At 32.8% G+C, this 21,004-nt stretch overlaps 1 protein-coding gene across 1 annotated transcript in view; it reads right to left on the reverse strand.

The window, feature by feature from the left end:
• Positions 1–21,004, reverse strand: part of PHF14 (PHD finger protein 14) — a 209,779-nt gene that overhangs the window by 107,078 nt on the left and 81,697 nt on the right. The window contains 2 exon segments of the mRNA XM_017847064.1: positions 11,242–11,363; positions 11,487–11,537. Of these exon segments, the coding sequence (XP_017702553.1) occupies positions 11,242–11,363; positions 11,487–11,537 (173 nt within the window).

Here is a 21,004-nt window from a genome sequence, read left to right on the forward strand (position 1 = left end):
GGAAGGAGGGAGGGAGGGAACGAGGGAGGGAGGGAACGAGGGAGCGAGGGAGGGAATATGTTCATAGAGAATGTATAACCTTATCAAAATATTAACAACATTTTAAAAATACATAAAAGAAGCAATACACCATGACCAGAAAGGTTTATCCCAGATTTGCAAGGTTGATTTTGAAGGTTCCCTGGGAGAGAGGGGATGGAGAAGCCCAGCAAACACATGCCTTATCGACACCCTTACTGAGGAGACTTAAAGACACTTCTCCGTGCGGACTCAGTACTTTTCTACTTCCTACCCCTTCCCATCTCCCTTCCAGAAGCCCCTGGGTCCATATAACAGCAGGAACCTTTGTTTGGGAATCCTTTAGCAGCGAGACTAAATTTCTCCTCTAAGTACAAGCCTATGTGTGGTGTGGGGTGCTGGTTGGGGGGCGGGGTGTTAATATCTGCACTTATCTTCCTCTTGCCCACTGCTGTTCAGTGGGAAACAATGTAATACTCAGGAGCCCTCAACCTTTCCTGACTGGCTTCTTTCTGATACTACAAAAATAAGAAAATAAAGTTTTGTTACTTTGAACTTTGCTTGTTTTTCTAATTGACCATCTGGCAGCTCTAAACTCAGAAAACTATTTAAAGATATCCTATACAATAGCATCAAAAACATTACATTCTTAAAAACGCATGTAATAAAAGATATGCAAGATTCCTAAACTCAAAACTACAACATCAGTGAGAAACAATAAAGACTACCTGAGTATCTGAATAAATGGAGATATACCATGATCATAAATACAAAGATGCAACATGGTTAAAATGTTAATGTCCCCCTGCCTCAGCCCCCTCCCCCTGCCACCAAATCCCATGTATTCAACACAAAGCCTATCATAATCCCTGCAGGCTTTTGTTCTTGTGGTTCTTTTTAAAAACAACTGTGGTAAAAGATACATAGCATTGACCATCTTAACCATTTTTAAGTGTACAGCTCTGTGGCATTCACATTCACACTGTTGTGCAAACATCCCCACCATCCATCTCCAGAACTTTTTCATCTTTCCCAGCTGAAACTCTGTACCCCTTGAACACTAACTGCCCATTCCTCCTTCCCCCTGGAAACCACCATTTTTACTTTGTCTCTATAAATTTTACTACTCTAGGAACCTCATATAAGTGGAATCATTCAGTATTTGTCCCCGTCTGTAACGGGTTTATTTTACTTGGCATAATGTTCTCAAGGTTCTTCTATGTTGCAGTATCTATCAGAATTTTTTTTTTTTTTTTTTTTTTGAGATGGAGTCTCGCTCTGTTGCCCAGGCTGGAGTGCAGTGGCGCGATCTCAGCTCACTGTAAGCTCCGCCTCCCGGGTTCAAGCCATTCTGCCTCAGCCTCCCGAGTAGCTGGGACTACTGGTGCCCACCACCACGCCTGGCTAATTTTTTGTATTTTTTAGTGCAGACGGGGTTTCACCATGTCAGCCAGGATGGTCTCCATCTCCTGACCTCGTGATCCATCTGCCTCGGCCTCCCAAAGTGCTGGGATTACAGGCATGAGCCACCGCGCCTGGCCCAGAATTTCATTCCTTTTTAAGGCTGGATAATATTGTACTGTATGTATGCTATGGTTTGGATACCTGTCACCTCCAAACCTAATGCTGAAATGTTATCCCAGTTTAGGGGTCCTAATGGGAGGTGTTTATGTCATGAAGATGAATCCTTCATGAAGAGATTAATGACCTCCTCAGGGGTGTGTTTTAACTCTATTAGTTCCTTTGATAGTTGGATATTAAAAAGAGCCTGGCATCTCCCCCTCTCTTGATTCCTCTTTTCTCATGTGATCCCTGAACATACCAGTTCTCCTTTACCTTCCACCATGAGTGAAAGCAGCTTGAGGTCCTCACCAGATGCAGATGCCCAATCTTTAGCTTCCCAACAATAAGAATTGTAAGCCAAATAAACATTTCCTTCTTTATCAATTATCCAGCCTCAGGTATTTCTTCTTAGCAACATAAAATGAACTAAGACAACATACATATATACAGTGCATTTTGTTTATCCTTTAATCCATCAGTGGAACTTGGGTTGCTTCCACCTTTTGGCTATTGTGACTAATGTTGCTATGAAAACAGGCATTCAATTATCTGAGTCTCTGCTTTGGGTGTACAGCTATAGCAGTATTAACAGATCAAATGGTAATTCTGTCTTTAATTTTTTGAGGAATTAAAATACTGTTTTCCATAGTAGCTGCACAATTTTATATTCCCAAGAGTAATGTACAAGAACTCCAATTTCTCCACATCCTTGCCAACACCTGTTACTTTCTGTGTCTGTGTGCGTGTGTTTTTAAATGATAACTAGCACAATGGGTGTGAGGTGATATCTCACTGTGGTTTCAATTTACTTTTCCTGAATGATTCGTGATGTTGAGCATCTTTTCATATGCTTGTTGGCTATTATGTATCTTCTTTGGAGAAATATTTTCAAGTCCTATGCCCATTTTTAACGGGGTTGTTTCTTATTGCTGAGTTGCCGAAGTTCTTTATATATTCTCAATCCCTTAACAGAAACATAACTTGAAATATTTCCCCCCAATCTATGGGTTAACCTTTTTACCATCTGGTGATGGTGTCCTTTCATCCACAAAAGTCTTTAACTTTGATTTTAGTCCAACTTACCTAATTTTTGTTGCTGTTATTACCTATGCTTTTGGTGTTATGTCCAGGCTTTCCTTTTTAAAATGAAAATTTTAGAAAAATTTAGAAAAGCTGTTTCTAACACTTACATGAAAATGCAAAGGATCTAGAAAAACGAAACAGCTTACTACACAGCCTGAGTAATCAACAGTTGGTCTTGGCACAGGAATAAATACGTAACTCAATGGAATATAATAGAAAGTTCAGAAATAAACCCACATTGAAAATGCCAACTGGCATTTAAAAGTGGCACCAAAGTAATTTAATGTGGAAAGGCAAATATTTTCAACAAATGATACTGGAAATCCACATGGGGCAGACAATAAACAAATCTTCCTTAACTCTACCTGAAACCATATACAGAAATTAATTTCAGATAGCTGACATAAAATATAAAAGCCAAAAGTACGAAGCTTCTAGAAGACAACAAAGAAGAAAGTTTTTGTCACCTGGACCTAAGCAAAGAATTATTACATAGGAAATAAAAACAATAACCATAAAACAAAATATTGCTATGCTGGACATCTGCAAAATTAGCAACTTCTGCTCCTTAAATAATACCATTGAAGAAAATGAATAGGCAAGCCACAAATAAAAAGAGTATATATGCAAAATACATATTTGAAAAAGAAATTACATCCCAATTATATTAGTAATTCCTACCACTCAATACTAAACAACTCAATTTCTTAAAAAATAAGCAAAAGAATTAGTTCACAAAAGAAGACATACTATCTACCAGTGAGCAAATAAAAATGTGCTCAATAAGCCAGGTGTGGTGGCTCACACCCATAATCTCACCACTTTGGAAGGCCAAAATGGGAGGGCTGTTTGAGCCTAGGAGTTCAAGACTAGCATGGGCAACACGGCGAATGTCTGTCTCTCCAAAAAAAAAAAAAAAAAAAAAAAACTAGCTGGGTTTGGTGGTGCGCACCTGTAGTCCCAGCTACCTGGGAGGCTGAAGTGGGAAGATCGCTTGAGCCTGGTGGAGGCTGCAGTGTGTCATGTTGTGCCACTGCACTCCATCCTCTGCAACAGAGGGTCTCAAAAAAAAAAAAAAAGAAAATATGCTCAACATCATTACTTAACAGAGTAATGAGAACTAAAACAACAGTGCGATACCTCTACACATTCATTATAATGGCTAAAATCAAATAAAGGAGAAAAATGCCATCTGTATAAATTTGTATAACACTCTAGAAGAGACAAAACTAATCTACTGTTAAAAAAAAAAAAAAAAAAAAAATAGAAGACTCGTTGTCTTTGACCTTTCTGGAACAATGAAAATGTTCTGTATCTTGATAGAAACGGGGGTTACACAATTGTATGCTTTTGCCAAAATTCACCAATTTATTCATATAATATATATGCATTTCATTGTATGTAACTTTTACCACCCCCCAACCCATACACACAGGCCAAACTACTATTAAACTTGGTTAGATTTACCTTTTACACTGGTTTTGGTTGGCAATTCTGAAACTACTTTCTGAATATTTTAAGTTTGATTTTAAGCTGAGGTCTAAAAGTTAGCAAACCACTGGATGAAACAATTTATAAATACTATTTCTAAGAAACAGTGTTTCTGTTTCTATTTGTTTCATCATTTCATCATTACAAAATGTTCAACTTTAGGGAAGTTTATTGTTTATCTAGTTTACATAGTCTAGATTTAAGATCTGTAAAATAAGGCATTTATAATGAGGTTTCTACATAGTTAACAGTCATTTTTTCAGGCTTTTTTTGTTGCCTACATTTAAATTACTAAGACTGTGGTCCATTAAAATGTATATTCAAAAAATATATATCAGCAAAGATGATGTATAATAAAAGTTTCAATAGTGGTAACATTTGCTCTTTTTGTCTATTTAACTTTGATTTAAAAAGGAAAGAAAAATATCTTTGTTAATCACTGCTCAGGCAGATTTCTTTATACATTCTAGCACTATTCATATATTAAATATTAACAATCTTTAAAGAGCCCTACTTCTATTATTAAGCTGATTCAACTCAAAAGTGTAGCTTTTTAAAAGCTCATATCATTGAATAAAAAGGTTTTCAAAAACAATAATAAAATAAAATTTTCAAAACTAAAGGATACCCCAATAAAAGTATCCTTTCTGATTAAAACAAATATTTAAAAAATAACTGTTCACAGGACAGGCACAGTGGTTCATGCCTGTAATTCCAGAACTTTGGGAGACCAGTTCTGGGATTACAGGGAGACCAAGGCAGGCAGATCACCAGAGGTCAGGAGTTCAAGACCACCCTGAACAACATGGTGAAACCCCGTCTCTACTAAAAATACAAAAATTAGCCAGCGTGGTGGCATGAACCTGTAATCCTAGCTACTTGGGAGGGTGAGACAGAAGAATCACTTGAACCCGAGAGGCAGAGGTTGCAGTGAGCCAATATCACACCATTGCACTCCAGCCTGGGCGACAAGAGTGAAACCCCGTCTCAAAAAAACAACAACAAAAAGAAAAAACTGTTCACTGAACAAAAAAAAAATAGATATTTGTATTTTCTCAGAATAGGAAAGTAATTATGTTCAACACTACAGAATGTAGCAGAAATAGATGTTACTAATTTTATTGAGTTTTAATTTTACTTAACTATTAGATGACACTATTATTTGGTAATCATATCAGAATTTCCCTGAAAAGCAACTGCTTCAGTAACAGTTATTTTAAAAATAAACATACAAATCAAAAGGACAGTTAAAAAGCTATGAAAACAAACTTTTAAAAAGGTCATAATTATATTCCTTTGTTTAAAATTTTCAAATTCCCAATGCTTCATCAATTTGGACTTAGAATGCCAGGATTTTCTTCCCTTTTCATGTAAATCCTGTTAAAAGAGTTAAGTGGCAAATTCTTTAGGCTAAGAATTTTAGAAAGCCCATATGTCTTCAGAGACATCTTGCTATACTACTTTAGCTCTGCCCTTTATATTAAATCTAACATGAAAATTAAAAAGATTGAATATTTTGCCAAAGATTCCTTAATGTGGCTAATGACTGTGGAGGTGCTTTTTGTTTAGTGACTTGGGGCAAAGATAGAGCTACACAAAGATTAGCAAAACAATAATTATGCTTTTAAGATACTTTGAAGGAGAAAAGCCAACTTAAACAACCTATATCAGAAATAACAGTAGTCAAATTGGAAGAAAAAGGTATTATCACACAGGTTGTCAGGGTAACACGAATGAATATACTTTGCCATACTTAATTGAAAGAAATACTAGAAATCGAAGCTCTGGGAACAATCCTTTTAAAAAAAAAAAAAAAAAAAAAAAAAAGAAACAACTTATCCAGGAAATTGTTGGCAGAGTTAAAGAAGAGAAACAGAAGTTTATCTTAAAATGTCCTTATGCAGGAAATATGTTTTTAATGCATTTAAAATTTATTAGAAGACACAAATCATTTTAAGAACCTATATTTGTTTCTCAGTTTTAGATTTTAAGTATTATAAATAACATACATTTGCATCATCACTTGAAAATCATGCTATTCCTACATGAAAATGTATGTTTTATCACCATTAAGAGTGATTACTATATGATAAACTATACAAGAAACACTAATTTGGCAAGTCTATAATCAAATTAAATTAACTAAATTTGTTTTAAGAAATTGACCAGGCTTGGCATGGTGGCTCATGACTGTAATCCCAGCACTTTGAGATGCTGAGGTAAGGGGATTACCTGGGGTTAGGAGTTCAAGACCAGCCTGGCCAACATGGTGAAACACTCTCTATTAAAAATACAAAAAATTAGCCAGGTGTGGTGGCACACGCCTGTAATCCCAGCTACTCGGGAGGCTAAGGCAGGAGAATTGCTTGAACTTGGGAGGTGGAGGTTGCAGAGAGCAAAGATTGCACCACTGCACTCCAGCCTGGGCGACAAAGCAAGGCTCTGTCTCAAAAAAAAAAAGAAAGAAAGAACGACAGAAATTGATCAAATGCAATCCTAACTAATCTTAAGAGGGACAAGACTGGTTTCACTTTGTTAAATTTAAAATAATCCATTTTTAGTGACCTAACGTTTTATGAAAAATAGTAACTAAACTTATAAGCAATTTTAGCTTTACTCTCAGTCTAATTAAATCTCACAGGGAAAAACCCCTTCAATTACAACCCAGGAAGTCTATAAGCCTCCATACTAGTTAGAATAGAAAAGTTAATCAAAAATAAAAAATCAAGTTTCATCTACTCGGGAGGCTGAAAGGTGAGAGGACTGCTTGAGCCCAGAAGGCAGAGGCTATACTGTGTCAAAAAAGTGCCACTGCACTCTAGCCTGGGTGACAACAAAAACTAAAAAAAAAAAAAAAAAAAGTTATAATTAGAATAATGAGAGACTAATATTTGAAATTAAAATGTAATATATATGAATTCTTGCTGGTGTTCCTAATAATTTATGATACAAACAAATTTAGTTGGGGAGGATGCACTGACAAGCCAGATTTTTAAATGTAAAATAAATAAAAGTGCTTACAACAATGTTTAGAGACCAAATTGACACCCTAACCTTGTAATCAAAATGGTTCAATACCTGTATAATTTGCCATATACTCAAATAAAGGGGAGAATCTGGCAAGCATTAATAGTATAGAATTAGCTATAAAAGTGAAATAGCTTAATAGATCATTTCCTACCCTCAATGCTTCTGAAAAATGGCCACAATACAAAATATAATTAAAGATGCTATTTAAGAGGACTCACGGATTCCAGAGTTCTTAGCTTTAGGAAACCTTTCTTCTCTCTCTCCTATCTCTGATTAAGTAATAAAATGTGCCACATTGAGTTTATACAGTTAAGATAAAATTTGAGGTTTAGAAGTTTGGTATTATTCCTAATTTTATAGTTTGATAAAAGACTGAAAGAGAAGACAGGCCCACTTCCCTTTCACATACGTTCAAGGAAAGGAATCACTTCATTTCTACTTTTCATAGATTCATCAATTATTCTCAAATCTATTTCCTTACTTAAAATACAGGGGAGGAAAAACTATCCACTACATTTTTGTGACAAAAAATCAATTGTCCTTTATTAAGCCCTTTAAATATCTTCATCAAACGTTATATTTTGTGACTCAATTTGCTCTAGAATTAAATTATAATAGTGACAGTTTTTATTAATTCAGCAAAAGAATACTCAGTCATTACTTATGCAGAGTTCATTTATCAAGCATTTTCTGAGTATTAAATGTGCCATGAACTGTGGAAACAAAAACAAATAAGGTATCACTAAGTAGTTCCAGAACTACTTCCAACAAAGAATGGCTTATCACAGACAAAGCCTTTAAGACCTCACAATTCCATCATATAGTTTTTTAATTTGACCTTTAGCATTTAGATTGCATTAAATAACATAAAGAAATACATATTTTGATGAAAACTTCTCAGATAATTTCTAATTAAATTTTAAAAGTAGATGGCAAAAAACTTGCACTTAAAAAAATAAAATTTCCTGAGATGCTGTAAAACTTCAATCTAATCATTTTAGAAAACATGTAATGACAAATTTCTTTTGTCTCCTAGACTCTAGACAAAATTATATACAAAAACAGGACATGTACATTTTCTGACATAACAAATAAGTATTTATTATAACTGGAAACATATTTACCAATTGTGACCTTTATTTCAATGCACACATACATGTATTCCTTGTGTTACTAAATAATACTACTGTTCTAACATTTTATATGGAAAGAACCTTACTATCACTCAGCAATCATTCATAAGGTACCTAATGAAGCACAGTATGATTGTGACCATTTACAACAGGGGGGAAACGAAGGCACAGATGCTAAATTACTCGCCAAAGTCCCAAGATAAACAGGCAAAGCAGAAAATAACAGTTGAAACCTACTAATTACAGTTTACTGACAAATTGCATGCAATTGTTCAATGATATAAAAAATTATACATGTAAATTCACAAGTAAACATATACAAATAACTAAAAAAGCAAGGACAATCAGAAAGAATTTTCTATATAGCCTGAATTACATAGAGAAGTGTGGTTTAAAAAATCAAAACTGCTGAAGAGCAGGTGCTAGTGAGATACAAACATTAGTTTAAAAGAACTTGAGAAAGTAAACACAGTATATTAAATAAAAGACTAATTGTGACCCATGAAGTTTAATTTTAAAAGAGAACCTAACAGACATACACATAACTCTGAGTAAGCGCTGAAATATATCTTTAGAGAAAAAAAAATCCTTATTTAAAATATCTTATTTGAAAGTTAAAAAAATAGCATGTATAGACAGTATTTAAGATGCAATATAATAAAAAAGTGTAGACTTTTGGGGGGTGATTTTCAAACAATAACAGTGCCAGTTCCAAAATATGAGATGCCAGGGAAAATGGCAGATATTAGCTTATGAGATTACTTTTATTAAACATATGAAATTCTATATAAAATAAAATTCTTCAACCCAAGAAGAATAGTGCGTAAATAGTGTACTTTTTTTTAAAGATCACATTATAACCAAAAATATTTTATGGCATTGCTTTATATCCAGCTTATCTTGTCCTAAGAAATATTAAAATATAGTATCAATAAAACATTTAATTTTCTCTACATTACCTCTTTAAAACTTTGCAGACAATTTACGATATTATCTTCTTAATAAGGCAAAACCAAGGAAGGGGACTTTGTATATCCATTATTTCAGAGTAATAAAAATATCTTTACCTTCCAGAAGACTTTCACAAAATTCCAGACATTGGCATATTGTAATAATGCAATTAGAAATAAAAATTTTATAACAGAAACTAAAGAAATAAATAATATAGAGTAATACTATTCAAAAATCTTATCAAAATTAGAAGAAAGATGGCACTTTTTTTATTAAACAACTAAAATATGACGGGTTGGAAATCTATCATAAACTGACTTTTAAAATAAAAATTGTATTTCTCAGTTTCCTAATTTCTAACATATGACAAAAGCAAAACAAAAAACCTGATAAAAACCTCTAAGTTCTACAGCAAAAAGGCCTCAATTAATCTCATATTTAAAAAAAAAAAAAATTAGTAAGACAGTAGATACTCATACAGGTTCAAATAATTAATAAAAGGATCACCAGCTCTGTAAGTTTTTAACTACTGTTTCAAATTAATCATAGTCCTCAACTCCATCCTCAACCCCAAGGGAATTTTCCTGAATTAAATTTTTGTTCATTATATAATATATAATATATATTTTTTCTTTATTTTTGTTGTTTCATTTACTCCATTATGTTACGCTTACGCTTGGGATTTCATTTTTGACATACTGCAAAAGTTCTACTGTGGTCAGAATTATTCATGTGTATCTCCTGAACTTCGAACTACTTACTACTTTACCCTAAATTTTAATAAACTTAACCTTCAGGATAGCTCCCAAGACATTCTATATGAACTATCTCAAAAAAATTAGCCAATTATTATAAACTTTCTTAACTTTGTCGAAGAACTTTCTCTTTTTCTACTGTAATTTTTACTTTATCTTTCTCACTGATAGTATAAAAAACTCATAAATTTAAGACTTCATGCCTTTCTTTGAGAAATTAAGACAAATTATATTTTTAATGACCAAAATAGATTAAATCATTTGGAAGTAAATATTTAAAAACATACAACAACACTAATATATTTGTTTTATAAATATGTTTATTCTTTTTGAAATATTTAATTTCTGTTTCCTCAGTTAATTTGACAGGGCTTTACCAGAAGACAATTTTTTTAAAGAAATCAGAATGGATTCCCTTACAAACTCCCTGTAAGAACTGTAAGAACCTTTGTGACACTGTCTTTTGAAAGTCTGATGCCTCTTTTAAATTAGCTCTCTTTTTGTCCACCCACTCACTCTGCCATCTCACCCAGAGCTTTGATCAATTTCTTCATGTCAGCTAAAATTAGCAGCCTCTGGACCGTTGGGAAAAGCCAATGTGCAGCATCAGCTAAGATTTCTGATTAGCATTATGTCTGATTAAAAAAAAAAAAAGGAACAAAAACGAAACAAAGAAACAAAGACAAAACAAAAAACAAAATCAACCTAGGCCATCTTTTCACCTTTCTTTATTTCGTAAGGGAGAAGCATTTAACACATTTGTTTTGATAAGCAATAAGAAAATGCTAATTAAGTTCTTGTCAATAAAAAGTCTGTCTTCTCACCATTGCTTCTAAATTTCAAACATTTAAAATATGCTAACAGAGCTTAGTAACTTTATTATTTTATGACATAAAACATAATCTTAGTACACAGTGTTTAGATCAAATTACTTCTATGGCCTCTATATAGAGAGCATTGCCAACTTCTCTTGTCAAGAGAAAATAATTCCCTGTGTTAAAATGCAGATTATTACTCTTTATTTACATCTAAATCCAGAGTATAACCATGTGTGAGAGGTTAAGAAGTAGATGAAATCTGTTTCTGAAGTATTGTATCCACTACATAATATTTTGAGAAAGGTCCTATCCTGAAATTGTTTTTCTCATTTTTTCTGTGATGAGAAAATAATATGGAACTTTCATCCCCTAAAGACAAGGTTTTAGCATCCAACCTACCTGACAAGATTTTCATTGTCTCCAGTTCCCTTGCAAGTTGCACATTCAGTTCTTAAATCTTCAGCCTTGGGCTTCTTTTGCAACACAGACTGTCTTTGTCTTCTCTCTCTAGGAACTCTTTCCTGCCATACAAGGGATAATAAAATAAAACATAACAAAACAAAATAAGGATATGAGGGAAACAATTTTAAGCAAGAAAATTTCTCAAAGTTAAGACTGTGTAAAAGTGCTTAACTTATTCCAACCTCATGTTTTTCTTCCTCAGGAACGAAGCTCCGTTTTCGTCCTCTGGTTCTCTGGAAAACAAAACAAAACAAAACAAAACAAAATCCACAGTATATCTAATGTTTAATTAATGATAAAAATAAATTTCCTCTGTTAATGTTATTGCTTAAGTTAGGCACTTGCAAAATTAGTTATTTCTAATTAATACTATATTGGACCACTGCATTTTGTTACCATTTATGCCATAGGAAATAAAAAGTAACAAATTAAATATACTTTATAGTACTTTACTTTTAAATAAACATGTATCTGATAGAAAAAAATCAATTCTCCAAACTTATTTTAAAGGATTTTTTCCATACTTCATAATTGTCCATAATTATGATTTACATTTAAATTTTCATAACTTATCACATGACTTATACAGCTGAAATGCTAAACCTGGGATCATACTACACACATTATTTGCCTACATGTATGCATGTGCATACATGTTTATGTAAAGAAATAATTCTTAAGCAGCCAAAAAAAGTAGAAGGAAAAGGTCTCACATATCCAAAATTCTAGTTAACATAAAACTAATTAAAATGCCACATAAAATGACATTTTAAACTAATTTAGCTAAAATTCACTTCGTATATTTCAGAATACATTTACCATTTGAAAGAACGCATACAAATGTTTAAAAGAACTGTAACTACATTAGTACTTGCAGCCAATGTTAGAAATCTCCACCAATCACAGCACAGCCTCTGTAGATTTTATAATTCCCATATGCAGACCACTATTCCTTAGAGAATGGAAGAGAATGCAGGCACTGCTCCCAAAAATTACTTTGACAGCTGAGATCAAGGAACACTCCCAAGCTAGAGTAGGTACCAAATAATTCTAAACAGAATTACATTATAGTATAGATATGTTAATGTTTCTTACATTACTGTAATTTCAGTTCTTCATGATACCAAGTACACTGTTATTTAATAGCATGGTTAACTGCTTACCATTTAATCTGTCCCTAGATAGCCAAGAGTCAACTAAATTGTCATTCAAAAAAAGTAAATTTATAAACTATGTATCTGTTTACATTTATATTGCCAATTAGTATGTTTTAATTATATTATGGAAGTAATTAGGAAGAAAAATGAAGACTATATCTAGGAAAGGCCTTTAAATGCAGACCCTACATCTACAATTCTTACTTCCAAAGAACAATACTGAGACTTGCTTCTCAAAATATCAGTCATGACCCATAATCACTGGCCTCACCTGAGTGTATATTAGAAATGCAGAATCTCAGGCTCACTCCAACACACTGAATTAGAATCTGTCCTTTAACAAGAATCCTAAGTAGGTCAAATACATGTAAGTTTAAGGACACCAGTGTAGAAAGGCCCTTAACAACACTTATTCAAGTTCTAACTGAAAACTTATGGCTAGTAATTTCTATATTCATCTCTTTTCCTTCTGTGCCACTCTGGCCCTTTAATGCTTTATTCTCTGTCTCCTTACAAAATTCATTCCCAACTTGGTAAGGACCATAGCATATTCATCTTTCTACACCCAGTTAAACTTAACACAATGCTTATGACATAAAGTCTCAATTAACTTGTTTTAATAAAATAAATTTATAAGTGGTTAAATCAAAACTAATGAATGATGATACTATATAATACAAATTAAAAGATTTGACTGACAGGCCAGGTACCATGGCTCATGGCCATAATCTCAACACTTTGAGAGGCTAAGGTGGGAAGACTGCTTGAGCTTAGAAGTTCAAGACCAGCCTGGGCAACACAGAGAGACCTCATCTCTACTAACAATAAAAATGAAAAAATCAGCTAGGCATGCTTGTGAGTGCTTGTAGCTACTCAGGAGGCTGTGGTGAGAAGATAACTTGAGCACAGGAGATGTAGGCTGCAGTGAGCCATGATGGAGTCACTGCATTCCAAGCCTGCACAACAGGATGAGACTGTCTCAAAAATAAATAAATAAATAAATAAAATATAAATTTGACAAAAAGTTTATTTTTCCCTAATTTGGTACTCTATTATATAATTTGCATAATGTATATTTACACGGCTTTTTTCTTTTTTTAGACAGAATCTTCTTCTGTCGCTCAGACTGGAGTACAGTACAGCAGTCTTGGCTCACTGTAGCTTCCTCCTCCCAGGTTCAAGCGATTCTCATACCTCAGCCTCGCAAGTAGCTGGGATCACAGGTGTGCACCACCAAGCCTGGCTAATCTTTGCATTTTTACTGGAGAAGGGGTTTTGCCATGTTGGCCAGGCTGGTCTCGAACTCCTGACCTAAAGCAATCTACCTGCCTTGGCCTCCCAAAGTACTGGGATTACAGGAGTGAATCACTGCACCTGGCCTACAGGGCATTTCAATAAGATGTTCCAAATTAGTAACCAGTATCAAGTGGAAAATACTCAAATTACTCATTTGAATTCCACAAACTTCTAAACAGAATGTGCAAAACACTGCCATACATTTTCACATTTTTTTTCATCCAACTCATCTTTTAGGTAACAAACTAGCAAATGTATCATCTAGTTTTGAATTAATTTTTCAAGTATGTATGCTAATGCTGCAAGTTCATATTTTCAATTCTTTTAAGGATGTTTATTTACCATTTTGATAATAACTTAAATCTTCAAATATCTGGTATGACTCCATCAACTGAAACTCTCTACATACCCAGATTGCAATTAGCATCATATGGTATAATGCCAATTAGTGATTTAATCACACAATGGTATAGCTCCATTTCTCTCTACATTTATAAATTTCTTCTCATATATTAGGTGTATTTGTAATTATCTAAAATAGTCACTTTAAGTACATTTATTACCAAATGGTAATCACTGATATATTCGTGTAATACTTTAAAATAACACAAGACACATAAACAATATCCATCTACAAAACAAACTTGTTATAAAAATATAAAATAATATCATCTTAGAGCTCTGAAAAAGCAATCCAGAGAAATGACTTGCTGATGTCACACAGCTGGTTAAGTTTCTGAGGTAAACTTTAAACTCAGTTATCTCAACTGTCACTTCAGTGACTTTTCTTGCATGGCTAATCCAAGAATAATAATTTAATCCCAAATAGAAATGAACAAAATCATTAAGAATGCAAATCTCTTATTGCACTTGAATACTTAAACTAAACTGTAACATTGTGACACTCAATGAAGATTTCTTACATTTCAAATGAAGTTAGAGAATTATACCCAATAAAGGGTAAATTCAAACTGGCACTATAGTCTACCTAATCTGGTAGCTCCATGCTACACACTAACTTGATTCATTACCAAAGTAATTACAGCACTCTTACTTAGCATTTATCACATTACTAATATTTCCAAAGAAAAAAAAAAGAGAATTTGATCTAAATATAACTATATAAAATACCAAGTCCTCCAGCCAAGAAAATGTTGAAAGCCGTGTTTTGTTTTTTTTTTTCCTAGTTTTAATGAAGTGGCAGCAACTATAACTATGGAAATTCATAACTGCCTAAGGACAAGTTATCTTAAAAGCAGTGTCCTTGAATGAATCCCAAAACATAAGCAGAATTTAAAAGAGGGAGAAATGGCACAAAAAAGCAAGAAGAAAAACAAAAACAAGTATGGCTCATCTGACAAATTTCAGTTACCAAAGAGCTTGTCCCACCTCAGATGAATAGAAGTATATGTAACAGGGTGGTCCTTTTATTATATATTTTGAGGCTACAACAACTTTAGCAACAATAAAACAGTAGGATGAAAATAATATGTGGAAGAAGGAAGAATTTTACTTTTCAAGTATGTGCTTTACAATGTAATAGATACATTACCTGGAAACTCCACATGATTAATCAAGCTGGGGTGCAATTCCAAACTGATTCATTTTGACAGTAATTAGTTAAGCTATTAAAAGTAAATGAAAGTTTAAAACTCATTCTAAATCTTGACACATTTCAATTTTTTGTTTTTTTTTTTTTGTTTTTTAAGAACCTGATTTACCTAGGGAATAATTACAACCTGAGCTGCTTAGATCACCTTGCTTGTAATCTGTCTGTGATAAACTTACTTGAAAAGAGGTGATTAAAAAATCCATAGAAGAGATTGGCATGGTATTAGAGACAATGTATTTAAACTGAAAAGGTGTAAAATTATCTTATCTAGCAGGCAACTTTTAAATAGTTTATTCTGGCTGGGCTCAGTGGCTCAGGCCTGTGATCTCAGTACTTTGGGAGGCCGAGGCGGGTGGATCACCTGAGGTAAGGAGTTTTAAACCAGCCTGGCCAACACGGCAAAATCTCATCTCTACTAAAAATACAAAACTTAGCCGGACGTGGTGGCGCACACCTGTAATCTCAGCTACCCATGAGGCTGAGGCATGAGAATCGCTTGATCCTGGGAGGCAGAGGTTGCAGTGAGCCGAGATCACACCACTGCACTCCAGCCTGGGCGACAGAGCAAGACTCTGTCTCAAAAAAATAAAATAAAATAAATAGATAAATAGTTTATTCATCTAAAACAAACAATTAAACATTTCTCTAACTCCTCTATCATTTGGACTAAAAAACATGTAATGTATTTTAAATTTTTAGAGCTGAGGTCATTTTAATTTGCAATAAAGTTAAATGCATGATTGATTTGGCAAATGAACTAAATTTAAAATTAAAAGAGAGTCAGTACTTTAACATCTTTGATACCACTAAACAAGGCTTCATATATTCACTTGTGACCAGGTCACTAAATTTAACACTTGTGTTTTTGTTGACAAATCAATATTTATACAAATTAATAATTAAAGTCAGTCATATATGGTTAGACGAATTGTAAGAAATGCCTCTCTCTGTAACTTATATGTAAAAATAGAACATGCTTATTCATAGGCAAAATTCCAAAATCAATGTCAATTAGGACAATTAAGTCAAACTTTGAAAACCTCTGTTAAGCTAAATAGCATTAGATTTATGCTGAGGAATAAATGCCAATAGCTTTCTGGCAGCTATTCAAAAATGCTTCAATATAAAGTTTATTCAATATATATAAATATAATATATATTTAATTCCTAAAATATAAATTATACGTATAGGTATATATTATATGTAGTAAAATTAAAATATATATAATTTCTAAAAATATAAAATGTATACCATATATATAATTCCTAAAAATATCTCTTTCAATTATGAAACTATATTGAAAACAAGTTAAAGTTCATGAAATATTCAAAGAAAACTGCTATATACAAAAAACAAATTATGAACAAGGTGTCATCTGTTTCTGTTGGCTATCAATAAACAACAGATGGGATGGCAGTCACCCAAAGTGAGTGCTTTCCCTTTGGTCAACTGGCTGTAGAGTTTCTTTTTATCTAATTTAGCTTATATTAACAGGGTTATGAAAATACATGGGAGAATAAAAAGAAAATCATGACCAATTTGTCTTAACTACTATAAACTGAAATAACTATGGGTCTAACGATATATAATAAAATATATATTTCACATGACAAGTAAGTGCTGCTATAAAAACCTTCTCAGAGATAATAGTACATACAAAATAAGTAAAGTCTTGAAGCTCCACCTATTCTTATCTTTATTTCATACTCCTAGGAATAAACTAAAGTGATGGATTTCCAAGAGGCAAAAAGCAAAACAGGAGTCTCAGGGTTCTGAATAAGATTACTTGAGCTAAGGACACCCACAGAGTAGATCTCTTCCAAGTAGCCAAAGTGAGTTCTAGTTCACTACAAAAACTGTTTGCCAGGGTTTCTTCTAAGAATCTATGACAGATAGAGGTTTTATAATCTGACTCATACCTCAGAGGTCACCTTGAGTCTGATAATATAAAACTCTGGTATGTAAAGCCCCCACAAATAACCCTTCTTTCCCAGAACTGTAATAATTCAAACAGTTAATATAAGAATAAGTAAAATAAATATGAACATAATGTATAGTAACCTTTAGTCACTTCAATAGAACTGAATCCAAATGCTTCAACATTTTTCCTAAATTAGCATCTAAAAACATTTATATGAAACATATTTCATATTTTCAGATTCTCAAGACTTACATTTAAACATTATTACATAGGTACTTTACATATGTGTAAAATTAGTTAAAACATAAATGTAATAAAAGTAGGCTCCAGGATATTTGATTATCTCTCAAATAAAGACTGCCACTTAAAACAGGCTAGTGGCTCACATTGTTAAGTGTGATGGAAAAACGATTAAATGTGTTTAAATCCCCTTCCAAAATAATGATCTAAAAGAAATAATGCATCCTGAAAAAAATATAGTTTTCAGTCAAAGCTGCTAAAAAGTATTTTGACTATTTATTGCACTTATTTTGCAAAAAAGAAAATATATAAAACACAACCAGAATTTGTAAGTCAGGAAGAAAGATCTCAGAACTTCAAAGACAGTAGATGATGATGCATGTGTGTAAAAACTATGGAAAGACAGGTTCCAACAAGTCCTTTGGCACTTCTATAAAAGATAAAAAGTCACTACATGACATAGAGTGCAAAGAAAGCAAAAAGAAAATCTGAAAGCTTTCAAGTTACATTAGAGTATTAGAAAATATGTCCAGAAGTATAAACATCAATTTTAAAGTAACTTCAAAAGGGATTGGGTAAGCTAATTTATATTTTCTTCAAAATTAATTTCCTTGCCTAAAAGGAAGTAAAAGTTTCCACATAGAAATAATGCAGAGGAAATGTCTAAATAACAAAGTACTTAAACAGAGCTTTCTTAGGCTGCCTTTACAATAATTCTATAATTTCACTGATGAAACATAAGAATGGGACCCATTCTTCTGTGGTAAACAGGGCAATCGCTGCCTGCCAGGAATTCAGGTTTATGAGCTTGGGTTATGTCATGATTGCCCTATGTATGTCATGTAGGTAAAATTTTCTTCAAAATCATGATAGAATAGTAAGACTAACATGAAAACAAATTATACTTTGATCAATTAATGGCAGGAAAATGAAACACTGACAAAATAAAATACTATAATAATGTATTTCAAGACAGAATGTTCCCAATTGTAATACATGTGCTAAAATAAAAGTGTAAGTAGGAGAATATTGGGAGCAATAGTTTAAAAATGTAACAATGGGAGAGAAAAATCAGTTATATATTGCAAAAGGTATTTATACAAGTTAGTAAGCTGTTGTATGCCTGGTCTCTCATAATTAACACTGTTCTAAGAAACACAACTAGAACACCTCATTTTTCACCATACCACCTATTAATTAAAAAAGATAAATACAACTCTGAAATAGAAATAAGTAAAAACTTAAGGTAACAACAGGAACTCAGCATAAATGGTAAGATCAAGATTAAAATGACTGATCACTCTCTTCTGTATCTCTCATTCCTACATTCCTTGAACAGTTTAGTATGATACCTTACACCAACTGTCTGGTTTTCTGAATGGATTGTTGGAAGGCAGGCAGAAAAGATGAGAGGGAAAGAGGAAAGGGCATCACCATTCATAGTCATTTTCAACTTTTATTTAGTATAAGCTTAGCACCTAAGAAATCTGCTTAGTCAAACCCCATAAATTCATTAATTCTAGAATGGGTCCAAAGTCTGTACTAGCTCTAGGGTGGGTCCAAAGTCTACATTTCAATAAATATCCAAGATGGTCCTAATGCAAATAATCCATGGTCTCTGGAGCATCATTTCCAAACTTAGCACCACACAGTACTCCATGCTACCAAAAAATAAAAAATAAAATAAAAGTGTCCTAAAAAAATGCTTTTTTGATAAAACAAGAAAAGAACAGATAAAAGTAATCCTATTTCTAAATATTAGGATTTTTTTTTGGAGCTTCAACATGCATTGAAATTTCTACAAGTAAGAACATAATCACACTGCATTTCCTGAAATTATTGGCCATGGACTCTTTTCCCGGTGTTTCACTGACCAAAATCTGTAATAAGTCTAAAACTTTTAACCAAGAAAACTAGAGACAAAGAACAAGATGAAAGGAATGTGATTATATTAGCAAATTTTAAAGCTTCCTTAGGATAAAAAAAAGCAGACCAGTAAAGGAGAGAAAAAAAATAGAAGGATCCTTTAATATTAAAGAGTTCTCTTTTATTTCAAGTAACACTGAACTATGGGCACAAAAATATCACTGTAATATACATAATTTCCCTCTATATGATAACTCCAAAGGTAAGGATGATAATACTAATCACAAGGCTTTCTTGAAACAATAAAGAAACTGGAAAAATAATGTTTCATAAGAGGATAATCTTTGCAGACAGACATATGAAGTAATAACTCTTCTCTAAGATCTCAAGAATAACTGTAGCTACCATTTTCAAACAATTATAGAAAATATTTTAGAAACAGAAACTAGCAGACTTATTTAACAAAGGAAAATTCTCTCTAGTTCCCTTATAAACAAAATATATTTTGAAGCCTAAAAAAAGAGTTATAAACAGTAGAAACTACAAATAAAAACTATTTCAAGTCTATCTACTTAGAGCACCCAAAATAAACTATTTCAATTATCTAAGAGAGAACAATTCTCAGATTTGCCTCATCAATTTTATATGAGCCCATAACACAAAACTGATTTAAAAAATGAAGGTGAATTCTCCCAAATAAGATCTTTTAAGTGATTATAATATAGGAGGTTAATACAGATTAAAAATTTTTTTTGAGAAAACTGTTACTTTGAGGAAAAAATCAAAGACTCTTTAAAATGAAACAGGTAACAAAACAAATGATGACAACTAACCCTAAAATATCTTTATATCTCCCCTGTGGAAAGAAAGATTTTTGAAAAGTGCCTGGAAAGTATGCCCTAAGAATTCATAACTGTAAGCCAGCACTTAAAGGTTTGAAATTTACACTCCTGATGTAATAGAAAACATACACACCAAACTTTTATTTAAAATATTCTCAAGTTGGTAGAGGCCCCTCCAAGGTACCTGGTAAAAATGAACATAAATGATTTCCCCAGAAGAAACTCTTTAAAACCTGGCCTCAAATAATTTGCAATGAGAAAAGGTAAACACCCCAACAGAAAAACTGGTGAAAGACTTGCATACACATTTCCCAGAAAAGGAAATACAATTTACCAAAAATAAGTAAACAGATGCTCAAAATCATGAGTACTGAGAGAACTGCAACATAAAATGTCAATATGCTATTTTCCCTGCATCAAATTGGAAAGCATTAAAACACTGGACAAAAGTTTGTGAAGCAACAGAAACATTATCCATTGCTGGTACGAGTGTGAACTGATTTGGAAAACAATTGCAGTTATCTAGCAAAACTGAAGATGCAGATAGTCTGTAACTTAGCAAATCTACACCTTAATACATACACAAACTCCTTGTTACTATGCTGCAGGAGATATTTATAGGAATATTTAAAACAAAGCTATATAGAGTAGACAAGCATGAAAACAACCTAACTGCCCATCAACAAAGCAAAAGAAAAACTAGGTAATAATCTATTATTTCCATAGAAAACTATACATTAGTGAAAATAAATAAACTACAACTAC

This window comes from Rhinopithecus bieti, unplaced genomic scaffold (genome assembly GCF_001698545.2).
Source record: "Rhinopithecus bieti isolate Rb0 unplaced genomic scaffold, ASM169854v2 scaffold_28090, whole genome shotgun sequence".
NCBI lineage: Eukaryota > Metazoa > Chordata > Mammalia > Primates > Cercopithecidae > Rhinopithecus > Rhinopithecus bieti.